Below are 19,390 nucleotides of genomic sequence, written 5' to 3' on the forward strand. Positions count from 1 at the left end.
GACAGAAATACTTAGTATCTCTCAAATCTGTCTTCCTCTCCAATGTGCTAATAATAGAAACCTCTGACGTTGATCCAATAGTGCTGTGCCAGATACTGTGTACTAGGGGCATGTATGAGCCCACTTTGCTCTCCCACAATCCTTTGAGTAAGGCTATAATTTTCATCACCCCCATTTTAACAAGAGAAGAAAGTGAGAAACCTACGGGTGTTACATTAATTTGACTAAGGTCATACAGCTAGAGAAGGAGAGGTTGAGGTTCAAATGCAGTCTGGCTTTGGAGTCTGGGCTCTTCGCTGCAACTCTACATAACTACCCCACAGTCACAAGTCATTGCAGGCCTAAAACTCCCTAAGTAGCCTCCTAATTCACCTTCCAGTGTCTATGCTGATTCATTTCTCTCATTGCAGTTGAGAGACCTTTAGATTATGCCTGTTGGAATCCGCCCACCACCATCTTGACTTTTCCAGTAGCTTTCTGTAGCCTTACAGACCAAAAGGCCAAACAATCCAGACTCAGTTTACCCTTTCCTCCTCCCCCTCAGAACTGAGCTGGGCTGATCCCCCTCTACCTTCCTCTCTTCAATTACGTCAGCTCACCTGGTCCTTCGGAGTTACAATTTTCCTGACTTCCTTGATGAAGTCTAAACCCTTCTTGCAGGCTGCCAACTGTAGGGAGCCTTCCTCCTTTTCAAGCATCATAATTGAATTGTTTACATTCATCTGAATAATACATATGAATACATATAAAACACTTAAAACTCATGTAAAAGAACATTGACATTATTTGCTTAAAGTCTATCCTCTCTACCAACTGTAAGCCCATGAGGACATGGTCCTTGTTTGCTTTTATCCATCACTGTATCTCCCATGGTGAGTACAGAGTAGACACTGTTAGGGGCTACATGGAGGCTCATTGTTAAAATGGCTCATTGTGCTGACCTCGCAAATGAAATATGAGGTCACACTGACCCATGAGACTGACTCCCTTGCTCAAGCGACATCCTGTTTTTGCCACTGGCGCTTACTCTTCCAAGACTACAAGACTACCCTACCTTGGGATACCTCTGGCTATCTCAAGACTATGTATGTGACCACCAGAGTCCAGCTGCAGGCTAATGGTAAATTTACCCCCCTTCAGGGGATCCAATTTTCCATTTGTGGGATATAAGAAGGACCTGCCAGAATGGCAGGGGCTGGCTCCTCTCAAGGATCTCCTTTCCCTTTAATAAATTTCCTTCTCCATCTGACCACTTGATTCATTCTTTTTCTCTGCACTCACCTTACAGACACCCAATACATTCCTGATCAATAAATAAATGAAAGGTGTTCCCGTCGTGGCTCAGCGGTTAACGAATCCGAGTAGGAACCATGAGGTTGCGGGTTTGATCCCTGGCCTTGCTCAGTGGGTTAAGGATCTGGCGTTGTCGTAAGCTGTGGTGTAGGTCGCAGATGCAGCTCGGATCCCGCGTTGCTGTGGCTGTGGCTGCAGCTCTGATTGGACCCCTAGCCTGGAACCTCCATATGCTGTGGGAGCAGCCCTAGAAAAGGCAAAAAGACAAAATAAAATAAAATAAAATAAATAAAAATAAAGATTCAATTATGAATATTTTTGAACTTGAGATAGACATAGAACTTTAAGCATTGATGTAACATTTTATAAAGGAATAGTTTTTATTTTGACTACTAAACATTTGTAGGAAGTTTTACATACTTAGTGTTAGTTATTTCTCTAAAAAACACAGTAATAAACTTATAGTTATTCCTATTTCCAAACGCAATTTTTTTTTTTTTTTTAGGGCTGCACCTGAGGCACATGGAAGTTCCCAGGCTAGGGGTTGATTCTGAGCCACATCTGTGACCTACACCACAGCTCATGGCAATGCCAGATCCTTAACCCACTAAAACAGGGATCGAACCCACAGCCTCATGGGTACTAGTCAGGTTTGTTATCACTGAGCCATGACAGGAACTCCTCGAAATGTAAATTTGAGGAACAGAAGCACAAATACATCATACTTCGCCCAAGATTGTTTATAAAGCACCGCAATTTCAGCAAGGCTGATCAAAATGTATTTGGCTTTTTGCTTTATTCAAGAACTCAGTAATATTATTTTCAACTATGCTCAAATATTTTAACTTAAATTATGCTAATTATCTTTACATATAGGACATAAGTTAACCCTTTTTTGGTAATGGTTGGTGAAATTCTTCTATAATCGTGCTCCTCCACATGATGGCTGACCTAAGAATTCCTAAATTATAATCCCAATACACACTCCATCTAGTAACACAAAAATTATAGATTGTATTTTTCCCAGGATTGACAGTTCTTAGAACTCAGCAATGTTGCCTTCAGTTACCCTGGGAAAAAGAAAATGATTCAATCAAGCAATTTTTAAACCTCAGAGTTCCTGTGTTGGCTCAGTGGAACCATATCTGACTAGGATCCATGAGGATGCAGTTTCAATCCCTGGCCTCACCTCGATCAGTGAGTTAAGGATCTGGTGTTACAGTGAACTGTAGTGTAGGTCACAGACAGCTTGGATCTGGCATTGCTGTGGCTGTGGTGTAGGCCAGGGGCTACAGCTCCGATTGACCCCTTGCCTGGGAACCTCCATATGCCACAGGTGCAGCCCTAAAAAGACAAAACTAAAAACAAAACAAGACAAAAAAAACCCTTAAACTAAGCATTTCCTAGTTGTTGTCTATGAGCCAGAGCAAATTGATCAGTCAAAGCCCCACTACAATCTCCCAGATAATCTAGATTCTAAACACCTGCTTTCCTCTTTGGTGCTATGGGGCCTGCTTAGTCCACAGCTATACTTCCTTCTCTACTCTCGGGTGCATTCACTTACGTCCTATGTCCACATTTTTATACTGGGAGCAGATTATTACCTCCATACTGGGTAAGGGTCATTTCTTCATCATTTTAGGACAAGCAATAGGATGTAGAAAAATAACCAAAACAAAACAAAAGAAAACAGACATTGTAATCTGACAAAGGAAGGTTTGGATTTGCTGGTTAACAGGAAATTGCTTCACTTCATATCTCTAATACCAAAAGCTTGACAGAAAGGAGTTATTTGAGAAGGAGGCATTTTTCAAACTTTTTCTTTTTTGGCTGCCCTGCAGCATATGGAGTTTTTGGGCCAGGGATCAGATTCAAACTGCAGCTGTGGAAATGCCTGATTCTTAACCCACTGTTGGAGGATAGGGATCGAACCTGCGTTCCAGCATTCCCAAAACGACACTGATAGCATTGTGCCCCATTGGCAACTCATGAAAATATTTTTAAGGAAAGAATGTTGTTCTTATTTGGGGTTGAGTAGGTTAGGGGCTCAAGTGGTAGAATCCAGCCAACTTAAACTTGATTTCTGGTCCTTTCCTTTATTGTCCCATCAAACAAGTTACCAACACAATTTTATAAATAATTTGTCATCTATGAAGTGGAGAACAATAAAATAATGGTTGTCTACTTTTAATCCCAGAATTTAGTATGAAACAAATACTCAATGGACTTTTAAAACTATTATTGCTACTTTTTGGCACATAGGAAAGTGCCAGTTATTATTAGTATATATGGAAAATTGAAGTTTTAATTGGTTGAGTAACTTGCTTAAGAAATGAAATGTAGGGGAGTTCCCGTCGTGGCGCAGTGATTAACGAATCCGACTAGGAACCATGAAGTTTGCAGGTTCGGTCTCTGGCCTTGCTCAGTAGGTTAACCATCCGGCGTTGCCGTGAGCTGTGGTGTAGGTTGCAGCCGCAGCTCGGATCAAGCGTTGCTGTGGCTCTGGCGTAGGCCGGTGGCTACAGCTCCGATTGGACCCCTAGCCTGGAACCCCCATATGCCGTGGGAGCGGCCCAAGAAATAGCAAAAAGCCAAAAAAAAAAAAAAAAAAGAAATGAAATGTAGGAGTTGACATTGTGGCTCAGCAGTTAACAAACACGAATGGCATCCATGAGGAGGTGGTTCAATCCCTGGCCTTGCTCAGAGGGTTAAGGATCTAGCATTGCTGTGAGCTTGTAGTGTAGGTCGCAGATGCAGATCCTTTGTTGAGGTGGCTGTGGCGTAGACCAGCGGCTACAGCTCCAATTGGACCCCTAGCCTGGGAACCTCCACGTGCTGTGAAAAAAAAAAAAAAAAAAAAAAAAGACATGTATATGGTACATGAACTCGGTTTTGCTTTCTTCAAGCCACTGGTCTGCCCCAGAATTCTGTTGTTTCCTCAAGTTCCATCATTAAATCCCTTCGCACAACTGGTTCAGAAATCTGCAACTTTCCTTTTTCCCTTGGAATTTTTGTTTTTCTTTTTTTGGGAGGAGAGGGGCTTTTTAGGGCCATGCCTGCGGCAAATGGAGGTTTCCACGCTAGGGGTCCAATGGCTGTCACCCGACGCCACAGCCACAGCACTGCAGGATCCCAGCTGCCTCTGCACCAATAGTTCATGGCAATGCCCGATCCTTAACTCACTTAGCGAGGCCAGGGATTGAACCCAGAGCCGCAAGGTTTCTAGTCGGATGCATTTCCCCGACTCCCTCCCTTGGAATTTTTCTGAAGGAGTTTTCAACTTCCCAATGGCTCAGGAACCACACCATCGATAATTAAGTTACAAACAAACAAACACCTCTCAGAAAAGGGCCAGGAATGTTATTACGTATTCACTCATACAACAATCACTTGTGAATAAGAAAGTACACAAATTTAGCTTTCTCAACTTGTGAGGGCGGGCCAAACAGAGGGGAGGAGATACAGGAAAGCGCTGGTGGGTGGCGGAAGTAGGAGGAGTCTTTTAAAAGAGGTCTCTTGGGCCAGAGGCCATTGCGGACGTAAAGAAAATCTCCCTTTTCTGGACCTTGACTTTCCTGAGCATGGAGAGAGCAAAGGACAAAGAGGTAAATACAGTTTGATAGGTTTGTTTTTTTTATGTCTTTCTGAGCCTTCTGTTTTTCTCTTCCTAGAGCACACTGAAGTGCTTTCCCTTTTTTGCGAGGAAAAGAGGATGCCTTAGAGTTTCTTTCTGTTTGTTTGTTGTGCCTCAGTTTCTCTTTTACATGTGAAAGTTCCCGGGCCAGGTATCCGACCTGCGCCACAGCGGCAGCAGCGCAGGATCCTGGACTCTTAATTAACCCACTGTGCCACACCGGAACTACTTTTCTTTTTTAAAGAAGTGAACTCCTGGATATGATTGCACCCTGATATATTGGATGAGATCCTTTAATTTCCCTCCTACAGACGCAGGTTCCAAACCAAAGGTGTTGGATCTAGATTCATATTTTCCCGAGGTCGTTAGGGCCAAGGAATAATCAGAAATGAGCATACTGACGAGAGACTGCAGACAGCCGCTGAGGTTGGAGAGGCTGTTGGGCTTGTTCAGAAAAGTTGAACTATTCTGCCAGGGAAATCTGAGTGCTTTCAGGGACTCCTGCCTGGAACCAAGTCATTTTTGCCCTCCCAATTTTAATTAAGACTTTTGTGAGGCCCCAAAGTCAGTACTTTCTCTAAGGGTTCTGTCAATTATAAGATTTCAATATGAATGTAAACCTATAGAGATGTAAAAAGACCATACAAATGTTAATTTGTCCTGAGCTCTTGTCTAGGAGGTGATAGGATTTAGATTCCAGGAGCAAATCTGGGATTTAAGTTGATTTGGGATTTAATATCTATTTTAAATGCCTGTGTGCCCTTAGCTTTAGCACCTAAAAAACGAGTAACACATTGTCACCAGATTGCCCTGAAGAAAGAAAACAAGGAGTGTGTCTCACAAAACCTGATGGAAGATAGAGGATCAATAAATATTAGTTTCTTTGTATCAATCAGCTATATTGCCACTGTTGTTCTCTTGTTTTATTTTATTTTATTTTTATTTTTTGTCTTTTTAGGGCCACACCTGTGGCATATGGAGGTTCCCAGGCTAGGGGTCTAATGGGAGCTACAGCTGCCGGCTTACACCACAGCAATGCTAGACCTGAGCCATGTCTGCTACCTACACCACAGCTCACAGCAATGCTGGATCCTTAACCCACTGAGCGAGGCCAGGGATTGAACTTGCGTCCTCATGGATACTAGTCAGATTCATTTCTGCTGAGCCACGACGGGAACTCTTCTTGTTTCTTTTGAATTAACCAGCATTTACTGAGTGCCTACAAGGAAAGGGAAAGGAATTCTGCCTTTGTGGAATTTATAATCAGAATAACAGGCTTGGATTAAATCACAAAAGTAAACATAAAACTGCAACTAAGTGATAGGAGTGAGGAAGGCATAGTAGATTTGAATTGGTCTATAGTCCAGCAGAGCTTACCTGATGAGCTAACACCTGAAGTGAGATTCTGAAAGAGGATTTAGGTTTAAGAATATGAATATAAGGGAGGGCAATGTGTGTGAAGTTGAGTGATAGCCCTTCAGGCAAAGTAACTGGGCTGGGAGTTCTTGTTATGGCTCATTGGGTTAAGAACTAGATTCATGACATGGGGGTTTGATCCCTGGTCTTGCTCAGTGGATTAAGGATCCGGTGTTCCTGAAAGCTGCAGTGTAGGTCACAGATGTGGCTCAGATCTGGCATTGCTGTGGCACAGGCCAGTAGTTGCATCTGGGAACTTCTATATTCCACATGTGCAGCCATAAAATAAATAAATAATTCGAAAAAGTAATTGGCCTGGGCAGGAAATGAGTTTTGTGGCAGTAGCTTGGGGCAATAGTAGGGAAAGGTTGATAGGGAAGAGTTCTTAGGAGAGGGATGGGGAAAGGGGAAAACCTCCCAGCCTCCCAGGTGAGGGATAATGAATATGGTGGATGAGTGATGCTTTCTCCAAAGTAGACGCTAGTGTGTGTGTGTATATATATATATCTTGTACTTAATCGGCCTTCCGTTTTTCCATCGTTGCCTCCCTATCTTAGAAATATCTTTTAAGTAAATACCCTTTCACCTCAGTATTCAGATGATATCCAGACGATAATCCTTCTTGCCAGCAGAGTTCAGTGACTGTCTTGGTGCCTTGGATGGTGAGATACCTTAAGTCAGGTAGTGAAAATGTGGTGGGTTAGACACCAGAGGAGTGACTGAATGAATGGTTCCTCTATCCCCAGTGCAACTCTGCAAAGAAGTTAGCAGAAGAAAGTAATAGTTGCACATCCAAAGCCATGTCAGCAGAAACTGAAGAAGAGGAGCAGGGGGCTTCTGGTGAAGCAAGTATGCAAAATAACTCAAGGAATGAGGCCAAAAGAAAAAGATCAATGAAAAATGACGAAGGTAAGAGAACTACAAGTCCTCCAATCCTAATTCTCTGGGTTTAAGAAGACTGAAGGATTTTTCTGAAAAAGTAGAAAATGTAGGGAAGAAATTCTGTATTCTGCAAATCCTGTACATCCTTCAAAGCCTAGCTCAAATCTCACCTCCTGGTTCTGAACATTATTTTGCCTACTCTAGCTGCTGGGTGTTAAGAATCTCAGTGTGCAATGATCCAGGGACAGACAGCTATAAATTGAAATCCCATCCTTGAAACTCCACTTCCTGCTCTAAAAAGTGAGGAAAGTAGGTTCTTAGCTGAGTTTGGTTGAGGTTGGTGTGGAGGGTCAGTTGTAATTTACATAGAATAATTAGGTAAACCACCTACACTCTATTGGACACAATGTGCACTCAGTGTCATAGTTGTGTCTCTTCTGGAGGTGTGTTTTCTAAGTCCCCCCCCCCCTTTTTTTTTTGGTAAGTCTTTACTGAATGGTGAGAGTGTGTGAGATGCTGCAGGAGACTGAAATGCTGCCCTGACTGGGGTGCGCTGCCAGAATTATGGGTGTTAGTAATTGTGTAGCATTTCCAGGTGGTTTATTTTGTTGTGAGAGGGCAGGCACAGCTGAGTATTTATGACCTCAGGTCTAAAACTTCACTTATTCCCTGCATTGAAAGTGCAGGCTCTAGGTCAGCCTCTGGTTTAAAGCTCTCACAAAAGAGTAAGTGTGTGTGAGTAGTGGGGAGTTGGAGGAAGTTAAAAACTGAGGGATAGAATTCCTGTTGTGGTGCAGCAGAAACAAATCCGACTCCTATCCATGAGGACTCGGTTTCGATCCGTGGCCTCACTCAGTGGGTTAAGGATCCACCATTGCTGCGAGTTGTGGTGTGGGTCGCAGACGAAGATCAGATCCCTGTGTGGCTGTGTGGCTGTGGCTGTGGCATAGGCCAGCAGCTGTAGCTCCAACTCGACCCCTAACCTGGGAACTTCCATATGCTGTAGATGTAGCCCTTAAAAGAAGAAAAACAACTGAGGGGTTCGGAAATATTGTCAGTCCCATAGGTTTGAGGTTCTGTCCTTTGGAGGTTTTGTGGTCTTTGGCAAGTCATTTAATTGTACAGCGGGGATTAGATTATGAGAACTAAAAGATTGTACTTTTGACATTTTGAAAGGCTACGCAAAAGTTAATTATTGCTAATTTTATCCCATTCTCCTTCAGCTACCTGTCCGAAAAAGATGCCTCAGTGTTGTAGCGGTATGAAACCTCAGAAGATGCAGATTCCTCCACTCCCTTCTATCCTCCCACCGGCCAACCTGATTCACAGAGACGTTCTTCGGGCTTGGTGCCAGCAATTAAAATTGAGCACCAAAGGCCGGGTGAGGGCTCAGAATGGGGGACGATGCTCTTGGGAGGAAGACTACAAGCCTTAGTTTGATGATTAACTCATTTTTCTCTTGTTTTAGAAACTGGACGGATATAAACGACTCTGTGAACATGCTTACCCTAATCAAAAAGTGAGTAATTTGTAGGGAATTTGGCAGAATGGAAGGTTTAGTTCTCATCGTAATTATCTATTTTAGCATCAGAAGCTGAGTAGAAATGTCTTTAATCTTTTAAACCCTCTTTGTAGGACTTCCCTGCCACAGCAGAGGAAGCCAGGATCCTGTCACCATCAAGAAGAAAATTAATGATGGACAGGGGGGAGCTACCGCTGGAGGCTTCTGATAAAAAGATGTCTTTTGGAGGTGCTGCTCCTGCTGAGGTGGCGGCACCTGCCCTTGAAGGAGCTGCTGCTCATGAGGGAGTTGTATCAACTTCTGACACAGAAGCTGTGTTTGCTTCCTGGAGTAGGATTGTGTCCGAGGCCGGGAGGGTGCAAGCAGTGGAATCACGAGAGACTTGTGGTAAGCTCATTTTTAAGAGATGGGAGGGAGAGTTTCCACTGTGGCTCAGCAGGTTAAGGACCCCGGCTAGTATCCATGAGAATTCCCGTTTGATCCCTGGCCTTGCTCAGTGGGTTAAGGATCCGGATTTGCTGTGGCCTAGGTCACAGATGCAACTCAGATCCAACTTGGCTATTGTTGCAGCATAGGCCAGCAGCTACTGCTCCAATTCAGCCTCTAGCCTGCGAACTTAGATGGTGAGTGTGGCCCTAAAAAGACAAAATAAATGAATGAGAGAGATGGGAAAATAAGTAAATAAGCTTAATTGATATTAACCACTGCTTAATTTCAGGGTATTATCAAAGTCACCTGAAAGCCTAGTGATTCCTGGGCTCCACCCACAAATTTTTCTGATTGAGTTCTGAGTGGGGCCAGGGAATTTGCATTTCTTTTCTTTTCCTTTTTTTTTTAGGGCCAAACCCGTGGAATATGGAGGTTCCCAGGCTAGTAGACTAATCGGAGCTAAATCTGCTGGCCTATGCCACAGGTGAAGCAATGCCAGATCCTAGCCACATCTGCAACCTACACCACAGTTCACAGCAACGCTGGATCCTTGACCCACTGAGGAAGGCCAGGGATCAAACCCACAACCTCATGGTTCCTAGTCAGGATGTGAACTTAGGGAATTTGCATTTCTAACAATTGCACATGATGCTAATTAGGGACCACACTTTGAAAACCACTGTTCTAAATTACTGGGGTCCTCAGAAGGGGATAGCAATCTGGCTTCATTTCTTTTTCCTCCCTTAAGGAATTAAAAGTAAAAGCAGGCTCTAAAATCAATGGCCTGAGCTTAAGCTCTGGATCTCCTAGCATCTAAGTAACATTAAGTTATTTGATCTAGTTCCCAGTTAACTCATGGTAAAGTATATTAATAATGATACACATCTGGAGTTCACATCCTGGTGCAGTGGAAATTAACTAGGAACCATGAGATTGTAGGTTCAATCCCTGATCTCGCTTAGTGGATTAAGGATCAGGCATTGCCATGAGCTGTGGTATTGGTTGCAGATGCGGCTCAGGTCTGATGTTGCTGTGGCTGTGGCATAGGCTGGCAGTTGTAGCTCCAATTCAAACCCTAGCCTGGGAACCCCCATATGCTATTGGTGTGGCCCTAAAAAGCAAATAATAATAATAATAATAACAATAATGATAATAATGCACATCTCATGATGTCATTCTGAGAGTGATAGGAAAGAAAACTAAGGAAGACTATGAACTGGTTAGCACATTACAATGCCTGTTGAGAGTTCCCCTATAACTGGTAACCTTCCCCACCCCCCTGCATGTCATTCTCTACCCCCCTGACAAAGACTGCTGCCAGGTCCTGCCAGCTGCCTGCCCCACATGGTGGAGTACCACTCCAGAATCTTGCTTCAGACATGTAAGATTCTCCCCGCCCTCCCATTGATTAAACTATTGATGTCTCAAAAAAATGAGATCCCTGAACCTACTTTATGAAGGCCTTCCCTGACCACTTGGGTTTAGTCTTTTTTTTTTTTTTTTCCTCTGTCTTTTTGGTGATGAACCTGTGGCATATGGAAGTTCCTAGGCTGGGGGCAAATCAGAACTGTAGCCAGCCTATGCCACAGACATAGCAACGCCAGATCCTGAGCCACTTCTGTGAACTATGCCATAGCTCATGACAAAGCCAGATCCCCAACAAACTGAGAAAGGCCAGGGATCAAACCTGAGTCTTCATGTATACCAGTCAGCTTCCTTACCACTGAGCCACCACAGAAACTCCATGGTTTAATCTTTCTATTGAAGGAAAACAGAATGTCACCCCAAAATATTCCTCTTTAGCATAAAAATCTTGAGCTGTAGGCAGTTAAAATGCAGCAAATCCAGAAAAAGCTCCCTCTTTTCTGCCTAAAGGCAGGATATCTATGCTTTTGCTGGAGATAGACTTATCCAGTGAGAGTGGGCACCACAGCAATCTACAAACAAATCTTATGCATTAGTTTCCTCTCATATATTTATGTTTGACACCCATAGAAACCTAAAACTGTTTTCCTTCATCTTGTCCTCTCTTTACAAATTTATTTATTTATTTGTTTTTTAGGTTTAGGGCCACATATGTAACATTTGCAAGTTTCCCAGCTAGGGGTCAAATCAGCTGCAGCCGCCGTCCTACACCACAGCCCATGGCAACGCAGGATCCTTAACCCACTGAGTGAGGCCAGGAATTGAACACAAATCCTCTTGGACACTATGTTGGGTTCTTGACCCTGCTGCGCCACAACAGGAACTCCTTTGTATAAATTTATTGTTCTTTGTCGAGGCTGTTATGTAAGATGGAGTTCTAAGTTACCATTTTGAATTAGTTTTGGTGATTTTTGCCTGCACAATATGCACCGCACAAATTCATAAACTATTTTTCTATTGTTAAGTCTTTTTTTTAAAAGTCCCGGTGAAAACCTAAGATAGACAGAGGTCAAGTTTTGCCTCCCCTAGGCTATCATCTACCCATGTGCCTCTATACCACTTTGAACTGTATTTTTTGTTTCTTTTTAGAGATTTAAGAGGAGCTGTTTTTGTATTATTTTCTAAAGGGGAACAGGGTATGGTAGGTTAAGTTAGGTTTCCAGCATTCATATGCAAGAGCTGGCACTTGAGAGGAAAGTAGAATCAAAGGCTATGATGCAGTCAGTCTCAGACATTAGAATTTGGTGTTGCTGTGTTCATACTTCTCTCTTTCCTTTCCCAGAGGTCAAGTGGTGCGTGGTCCATGGGCGAAGTCTCCCTGGTAACACAGAGGGCTGGGTTCATTTACAGTTTCATGCTGGGCAAGCCTGGGTTCCTGAGAAGCGAAGGAGGGTATCTGCACTCTTTTTGCTACCTGCCAACACGTTCCCACCTCCTTACCTGGAGGATAATATGCTGTGCCCTGAATGTGTTCAAAGGTAATTACTGGTTCTTTTCTTTTCCTGTCTTGTCTTGTCTTGTCTTTTTAAGGCACACCTGAGGCCTGTAGAGGTTCCCAGGCTAGGGGGTCATATCAGAGCCACAGCTGCTGGGCTACACCACAGCCGCATCAGCACAGGATCCAATCCGCGTCTGCGACCTACACCACAGGTCATGGCAATATCGGATCCTTATTGAGCAGTGCCGGGGATCAAACCGCAACCTCATGGTTCCTAGTCGGATTGTTTCCGCTGCGCCACAAAGGGAACTCCTACCAGGTACTTTTCTACACACTTAAAGTGGATGTCTGGTTTCTAGTTGTGATCGAGGGGAGATGCATATTAATATTAATTAGGCCTGTATTTCAAGCACAAGTTGTCAGTAAAAGAGTTTCACAAAAATTATTAAGTGTATTCCTAGGAAAAGCAATTTTTGCCTTGCCCATGGCACATGGAAATTCCCAGGCCAGAGATTGAATCCAAGCTGCAGCAGCTGTGACCTAGAATTGAACCTGCACCTCTGCAGCAACCCAAGCCACTGCAGTCTGATTCTTTTTTTTTAATTACTCAATGAATTTTATTACATTTATAGTTGTACAACAATCATCACAACCAAATTTTATAGAATTTCCATCCCAAACCCTCAGTGCAGTCTGATTCTTAACTCACTGTCCCATGGCAAGAAGTCCCCAAAGAGCTTTTTTTTTTTGGGTCAGGGCTTAATGCTTCTATCCAAAATGTTGGGGCATCAGTCATTGTATAATTACTATATTCCAGGTATATATATATATGCATTATACAGAGATAATGACTAGCAAAAAAAAATCCCTTCTTTTAAATTTTAAGTGGTCTACAGTCTAATGGGGATGACTGGTATGTAAACAGCTATATTACCGTGGCTGGTCTCAAAGAAGAGTTTTCTTAAATCAAGGGAAGAATTGATGGAAAAAATAAAAATCATTTGGAGTTCCCGTCATGGTGTAGCAGAAATGAATGACTAGGAACCATCAGGTTTCAGCTTCAATCCCTGGCCTGCTCAGTAGGTTAAGGATCCAATGTTGCTGTGAGTTGTGTAGGTCACAGACATGGCTCAGATCTGGTGTGGCTGTGGCTGTGACTGGCATCTGTAGTTCTAATTTGATCCCTAGCCTGGGAACCTCCATATGCCATGGGTGCAACCCTAAAAACCAAAAAAAAAAAAAATCATTAAAAAAAAATTAAGGGAAGAATCAAATAGATGGAAAGGAAGAATAAGGTCATTTTTTATTATAGGGACCAATGCCAAGGTTGTGAAAGGACTTAGGACAAAGTAGAAGTTGCAAGTAGTGACAATATGGTGGAAAATAATAAGCGTGAGATCATCCCTGGGTGATGGGACACTGAAGGATTTTTTTTTTTTTTTTTTTTTTTTGTCTTTTTGTCTTTTCAGGGCCTCACCCGCAGCATATGGAGGTTCCCAGGCTAGGGGTCTAATTGGAGCTACAGCTGCCGGCCTACACCACAGACACAGCAATGCGGGATCCTTAACCCACTGAGCAAGGCCAGGGATCGAACCTCAACGTCATGGTTCCTAGTTGGATTCGTTTCTGCTGTGCCACAATAGGAACTCCCACTGAAGGATTTTTAAGCAGGTAAATGAGGCTTACACTTCCCAAGGAGGAAAGGTATAATAAGATCTATTAGAAAAATCATGTAGGAGTTCCCTTCCGTGGCTCAGTGGTTAATGAACCTGACTAGGATCCATGAGGACCTGGGTTCGATCCCTGGCCTTGCTGTGGCTGTGACATAGTAGGCCAGTGGCTGCAGCTCTGATTCTTCAACTCCTAGCCTGGGAAATTCCATATGCTATGAGTGCAGCCCTAAAAAGAAAAAAGAAGAAAAAAGAAATGGCACATGGAGATTCCCAGGCTAGGGGTCTAATCGGAGCTGTAGCTGCCGGCTTTTGCCAAAGACATAGCAACGCAGGTTCCAAGCCGATTCTGCGACCTATACCACAGCTCACAGCAATGCTGGATCCTTAACCCACTGAGCAAGGCCAGGGATTGAACCTGCAACCTCATGGTTCCTAGTCAGATTTGTTAACCACTGAGCCACAGCGGGAACTCTGGACATGGCACTTTCTATAGGTGCTGAAAAAGAACACTGGCTTCTAGATAATTATTTGGTAATTCTAAAACACTGATAAGGATAAGATGTATGTTTTAGCTGAGGATAGAGCTTCAAGGAACAACAGCATTTTAGAGGCATTTTAAAGGAGACAGAACAGAAACAAGGAGAAGAACTGAAATATGAAGTCAATGGAGGGAATTTGCACTGGGAAATTGTCACAAGTAATACTGAAGCTGTGAAAGTCACAGATAACATGCTTGTAAAAAAGATTCAAAGCAGTAAAGAATATTGATAATTTGGTATTGGTTGAAATAAGGGGAGAAGATAAATAGAGGCTGCAATTGGAGGTATTTTCTTCTTTTTTTGACGACTGTTGCAGCAGCTTGATGTGGGATCTCAGTTCCAGACCTGGGATCAGTTCCCAGGTCATGACTGAACCCAGGCTGTAGCAGTGAAAGTGCCAAATCCTAACCACCCAACCAGTAGGGAACTCCCTGGGCTTAAATTTTTTCTGAAAGGCACAAGTGGAAGGTAGAGGAGAAGGATGCTCAAGGGGAATTGTTTATTTTGTGTTAAGCAGGCTAAGTGTGCCTCTGGACTTAGCTTGGGAGGGGGGCCTATGGAGGAGGAGGAGGATGGATGGAAAGAAGCCCATCTCCCTAAACAGAGAGGCTTGTGCCGCCCAGACTCGGCTTCCAGGGATGCATTTCCTCACCCCTCTGCAGTTGTCCAGGAACCATGGAGCACTTCATCCTAAGCGCTCTCTTGGCCTGCTGGGGACCCACCTTTGGTGTCATGATGACTAAACACCAGATATGTAGGACAACTGGCAGAGGATAGAAGCCTGAAGTAAATGGGGGGCCTTCAGCTAGATTCCCCATCTACCAGCCAGGAGTGCAACCCTCAGGCCCTGGCACAATTATTATGTCCTACTGGAGAAAGTAGGTGAGTGTACACTCATCTTTTCCCATTTTGGCTGTCCTGCATCCTGTTGTAATTTCTCTGCCAAACAAATTGAATACAGTTGAGGTCACTTTGGGTAGCCCTTTATGATACACTTGGGCCACTGGACAGATGGTAAAACTTCCACTCTGGGGCCTCTCCTGCCCATAATTTGCATGGGATAGGAATATATTTGAGAGACATAACTTGGATGATTGTCATTCCTTGATGGCATGACCACATGCTTCCTGTACCTGATCCTAAGGTTGAAGGGCAATTTTATTGGCATTCCAGAGTGGACTTCTTGGTTATTTTCAAGAATACCACTTGAGGAGTTCCTGTTGTGGCTCAGTGGTTAACGAATCTGACTAAGAACCATGAGGTTGCGGGTTCGATCCCTGGCCTTGCTCAGTGGGTTAAGGTTCCGGCGTTGCCGTGAGCTGTGGTGTAGGTTGCAGACGCGGCTCCGATCCCACGTTGCTGTGGCTCTGGAGTAGGCCGGTGGCTACAGCTCCGATTCGACCCCTAGCCTGGGAACCTCCATATGCCTCGGGAGTGGCCCTAGAAAAGACAAAAAGATGAAAAGAAAAGCAAAGAATACCACTTAATATTTCATCTTGATTCTAAAACATTTTATTTGCTTTATAGGAATAAAGTATTAACGAAAAGCCTGCAATGAGAGAAAGGGTACAGCTATGATTACGATTAACGATAGAGTGACTACAATCAATGCCATGGTGCCATTTGACAGCTGAACTCGGGCCAGGGAGCTCCGTGTTCTCCATGCTTCCTGCTTACATGGTGCACAGCCTGGTGGGTTGCATGAAAAAAATCCTGTGAACTCCTAGACAGGAAGCAAAAGTGGAAGCAGCTGCTCTCCAGAGATTCCCAGCCCCAAGACAGCAGAGGAGAAAGGAGATGGGGACATTTTCAAAATACTAATTTCTGGAGTTCCCTGGTGGCCTAGCAGGTTAAGGACCTGGTGTTGTCACTACAGCAGCTCAGGTCACTGCTGTGGCATGGATTCAGTCCCTGGCCTGGGAGCTGCCACATGCCACATGCCACAGGCAAGGCCAAAAAAGATAAAAATAATTAATTACCTGAATGGAATTATCTTACCTGAAGGTGCCCCAAGTAAATTTGTAAATTGGGCAAGATGGGGCTATAGATAAAAATTGATTAGGTTGTCTCAGCTTAATTTAGCTTACCTTGTTTTGGGTGACAGTTATTTAGATGCATCCATATGTAAATATTCACAGGGCTATGCACTTATGTCTATATAACTAAGATGTAAGTTATATATATATGTATATAAAATTTTTAAGTGTCCTGAACTGAATGATAAATTATTTTTCCTCTAGTAAAATGTTCTTTGGGATAATTGGGGAAATTTTAATACAGATTGGATATTAGGTGATACTGTAGGAATATTAAGTGTCTTTGTTGTGATAACCGTGTTGTGGTTATATAGGATTATACACCTGCAGAATATACAAAAAAAATTGCATTAACTTGCTAATCAATTAGTCAGTGAGGTGTAGAATATATAGGTATTGTGCCAACATTTTTGTTTGAAAATTTTGAAATAAAAGCTTTTATTTTAAAATAAAATATTCAGTTGCATATATGAGAAATATATGCCAAGACAAGGAAACAACCTAAATGTCCATTGACAAAGGAATGGATAAAGAAGATGTGGTACATATACACAATGGAATATTACTCAGCCATTAAAAGGAAAGAATGGCATTTGCAGCAACATGGATGGACCTGGAAATTATCATGCTAAGTGAAGTTAGACAGTGAGACACAAATATATGCTATCACTTACATGTGGGATCTAAAAAAAGGACATAATGAACTTCTTGGCAGAACAGATACTGACTCACAGACTAAAAAACTTAATCGTTTCCTTGGAGTTCCTATTGTGGCTCAGTGGTTAACGAATCCGACTAGGAACCAAGAGGTTGCAGGTTCGACCTCTGGCCTTGCTCAGTGGGTTAAGGATCCGGCGTAGCCATGAGCTATGGTGTAGGTTGCAGACGCAGCTTAGATCTGGCATTGCTGTGGCTGTGGCATAGGCCAGCAGCTACAGCTCTGATTAGACCCCTAGCCTGGGAACCTCCATATGCCTCTGGTGCAGCCCTAGGAAAATACAAAAAAAAAAAAACAAAAAAAAAAAACCCAACTTAGAGTTTCCAAAGGAGACAGATGGGGGGTGGGGGTTTGGGATGGAACTGCTATAAAATTGGGATTTGATGATTGTTGTACAACTATAATAGAATTCATTGAGTTAAAATAAAATTTTACCATCTGTCTAGTGGCCCAAGTATATCATAAAGGGCTACCCAGAGTGACCTCAACTGTATTCAATTTGCTTGGCAGAGAAATTACAACAGGAAGCTGGACAGCCAAAATGGGAAAAGATGAGTGTACACTCACATACTTTCTCCAGCGGAACATGGTAATTATGCCAGGGCCTGAGGGTTGCACTCCTGGCTGGTAGATGGGGAATCTAGCTGAAGGCCCCCCCACCCCACCCCCCGACTTAAGTATGAGAAATCCTCTTGAAATATAAGTCAGATCACAACAATGCTCAAAACCTTCCCATGGATCCCATTCTTTCAAAAAGGCATACTTTGACCACCTATTTAAATTTACCAGCTTGTGGCTATGGTGTAGGACAGCAGCTACAGCTCCGATTCGACCCTTGCCAGGGAACTCATATTGCCGAGGGCCCAGCCCTAAAAAGACAAAATTACCCGCTGATTCTCCACCCCTACCAGCACCCTTGAGTCCCCATTATCCTTTTCTATTTTTCCATAACACTTATCTCTTCTAATGTAATATGTTTGTCTTCCCCTTATGTAAGGATTTCTGCTAGTTTTGTGCACTTAGGTATCACAACCTCCTACACATAGTTGGTGCTCAATAAATGTTTATTCAATGAATGATGAATGAAAAGGTTTCGAGTGAATTGTAAAAGATGAATTACAAATTATTTAGGAGTCAATATTAAAAAATCGATCTTTGTCTAATTTATTACTATATACTATCTAATTTTACTCAGTATTCTCTGGGGAAAAAATTGCTGTGTTACCTCTTGGGAAAAAAAAAAATGTTCTCTGTTAAGTACCCTGTATTCTGTTCTCTACTTTCTCCATTAATGTCATAGTTTAATTTCCTCCAAAATACTTTTAAACAGTCTAATACTTTTTTGGGGGGTGTCTTTTTAGGGCTGCACCCTTGGCATATGGAGGTTCCCAGGCTAGGCGTCAAATTGGAACTGTAGCTGCTGGCCTACACCACAGCCACAGCCATGCCAGATCTGAGCCATGTCTGTGACCTACACCATAGCTCACGGCAACACTAGATTCTTAACCCACCGAGCAAGGCCAGGGATGGAACCCGTGTCCTCATGGATGCTAGTCAGAATCGTTTCTGCTGAGCCATGACGGGTACTCCCGAGTCTCTAGTACTTTTTAGACTGCCTAGCAGGAATTTTGTTTTTTCCCTGTTGCCCCACATACCCTAGAATTTGAACACCAAAGGTAATAAAAATGGCAGTAATCATCCAATATTTCAGTCACCATTACCTGAAGGATATAACTGTAATTAGAGTTTTTGAAAGATAGGAAAGGAGGAGGGGAGTTCCCTTGTTTTTCAGCAGAAACGAATCCGACTAGTATCCATGAGGATCCCGGTTTGATCTCTGGCCTCACACAGTGGGTCGGGGATCTGGCATCACCATGAACTGTGGTATAGGTTGCAAGTGTGGCTTGGATCCTATGTGGCATAGGCCAGCACCTGCAGCCCGGATTTGTCCTTTAGCCTGGGAACTTGTATATGCTGTGGGTGGGGCCCTAAAGCAAAAATAAATAAATAAATAAATAAATAAAAGAAAAGAAAAACAGAAAGAAAAGGGTTCCCACTGTGGTATAGTAAGTTAGAATCTTGACTGCAGAGGCTTGATTCACTGTGGAGACATGGGTTTGATCCCTGGCCCAGGAACTTCCATGTGCTGTAGGTGTGGCCATTAAAAAGAGAGAGGAATATCCAGTACTGAGGGGGAGACATCAGCCCAGAAATAAAGCAAGTGGGCTCAGAAAACTTTTTATTTTTTGTCTTTTCTAGAGCCGCACCCACGGCATATAGAGGTTCCCAGGCTAGGGGTCTAATTGGAGCTTAGCCACCGGCCTACGCCAGAGCCACAGTTACTCAGGATCTGAGCCCTGCCTGCAACCTACACCACAGCTCACG

The 19,390-nt window shown here is 43.2% G+C and overlaps 1 protein-coding gene across 1 annotated transcript; it reads left to right on the forward strand.

The window, feature by feature from the left end:
- Positions 1–4,469: 4,469 nt before the first annotated feature.
- On the forward strand, positions 4,470–16,741 carry DPPA4 (developmental pluripotency associated 4). The gene is made up of 7 exons (XM_005654065.4): positions 4,470–4,898; positions 7,090–7,252; positions 8,449–8,606; positions 8,694–8,744; positions 8,861–9,134; positions 11,884–12,079; positions 15,779–16,741. The coding sequence occupies exons 1-7, from the start codon at positions 4,875–4,877 to the stop codon at positions 15,807–15,809; spliced, it is 897 nt and encodes a 298-aa protein (XP_005654122.4). The 5' UTR covers positions 4,470–4,874; the 3' UTR covers positions 15,810–16,741.
- The last annotated feature ends 2,649 nt before the right edge of the window (positions 16,742–19,390 follow it).

The sequence above is a fragment of the Sus scrofa genome, chromosome 13 (assembly GCF_054392235.1).
Source record: "Sus scrofa isolate SSC_HxYL_T2T_F1_AM1 chromosome 13, Sscrofa_HxYL_maternal_Yorkshire_Landrace_v2.0, whole genome shotgun sequence".
Lineage (NCBI taxonomy): Eukaryota > Metazoa > Chordata > Mammalia > Artiodactyla > Suidae > Sus > Sus scrofa.

What these genes read in the sequence shown, in the direction of transcription:
- DPPA4 (XM_005654065.4), top strand. Translation starts at nt 4,875, where the DNA reads ATGGAGAGAGCAAAGGACAAAGAG. An exon ending in AATTGAGCACCAAAGGCCGG is followed by an intron (nt 8,607 to 8,693) that starts GTGAGGGCTCAG and finishes CTCTTGTTTTAG; the next exon opens with AAACTGGACGGATATAAACG. An exon ending in ATGCTTACCCTAATCAAAAA is followed by an intron (nt 8,745 to 8,860) that starts GTGAGTAATTTG and finishes CCCTCTTTGTAG; the next exon opens with GACTTCCCTGCCACAGCAGA.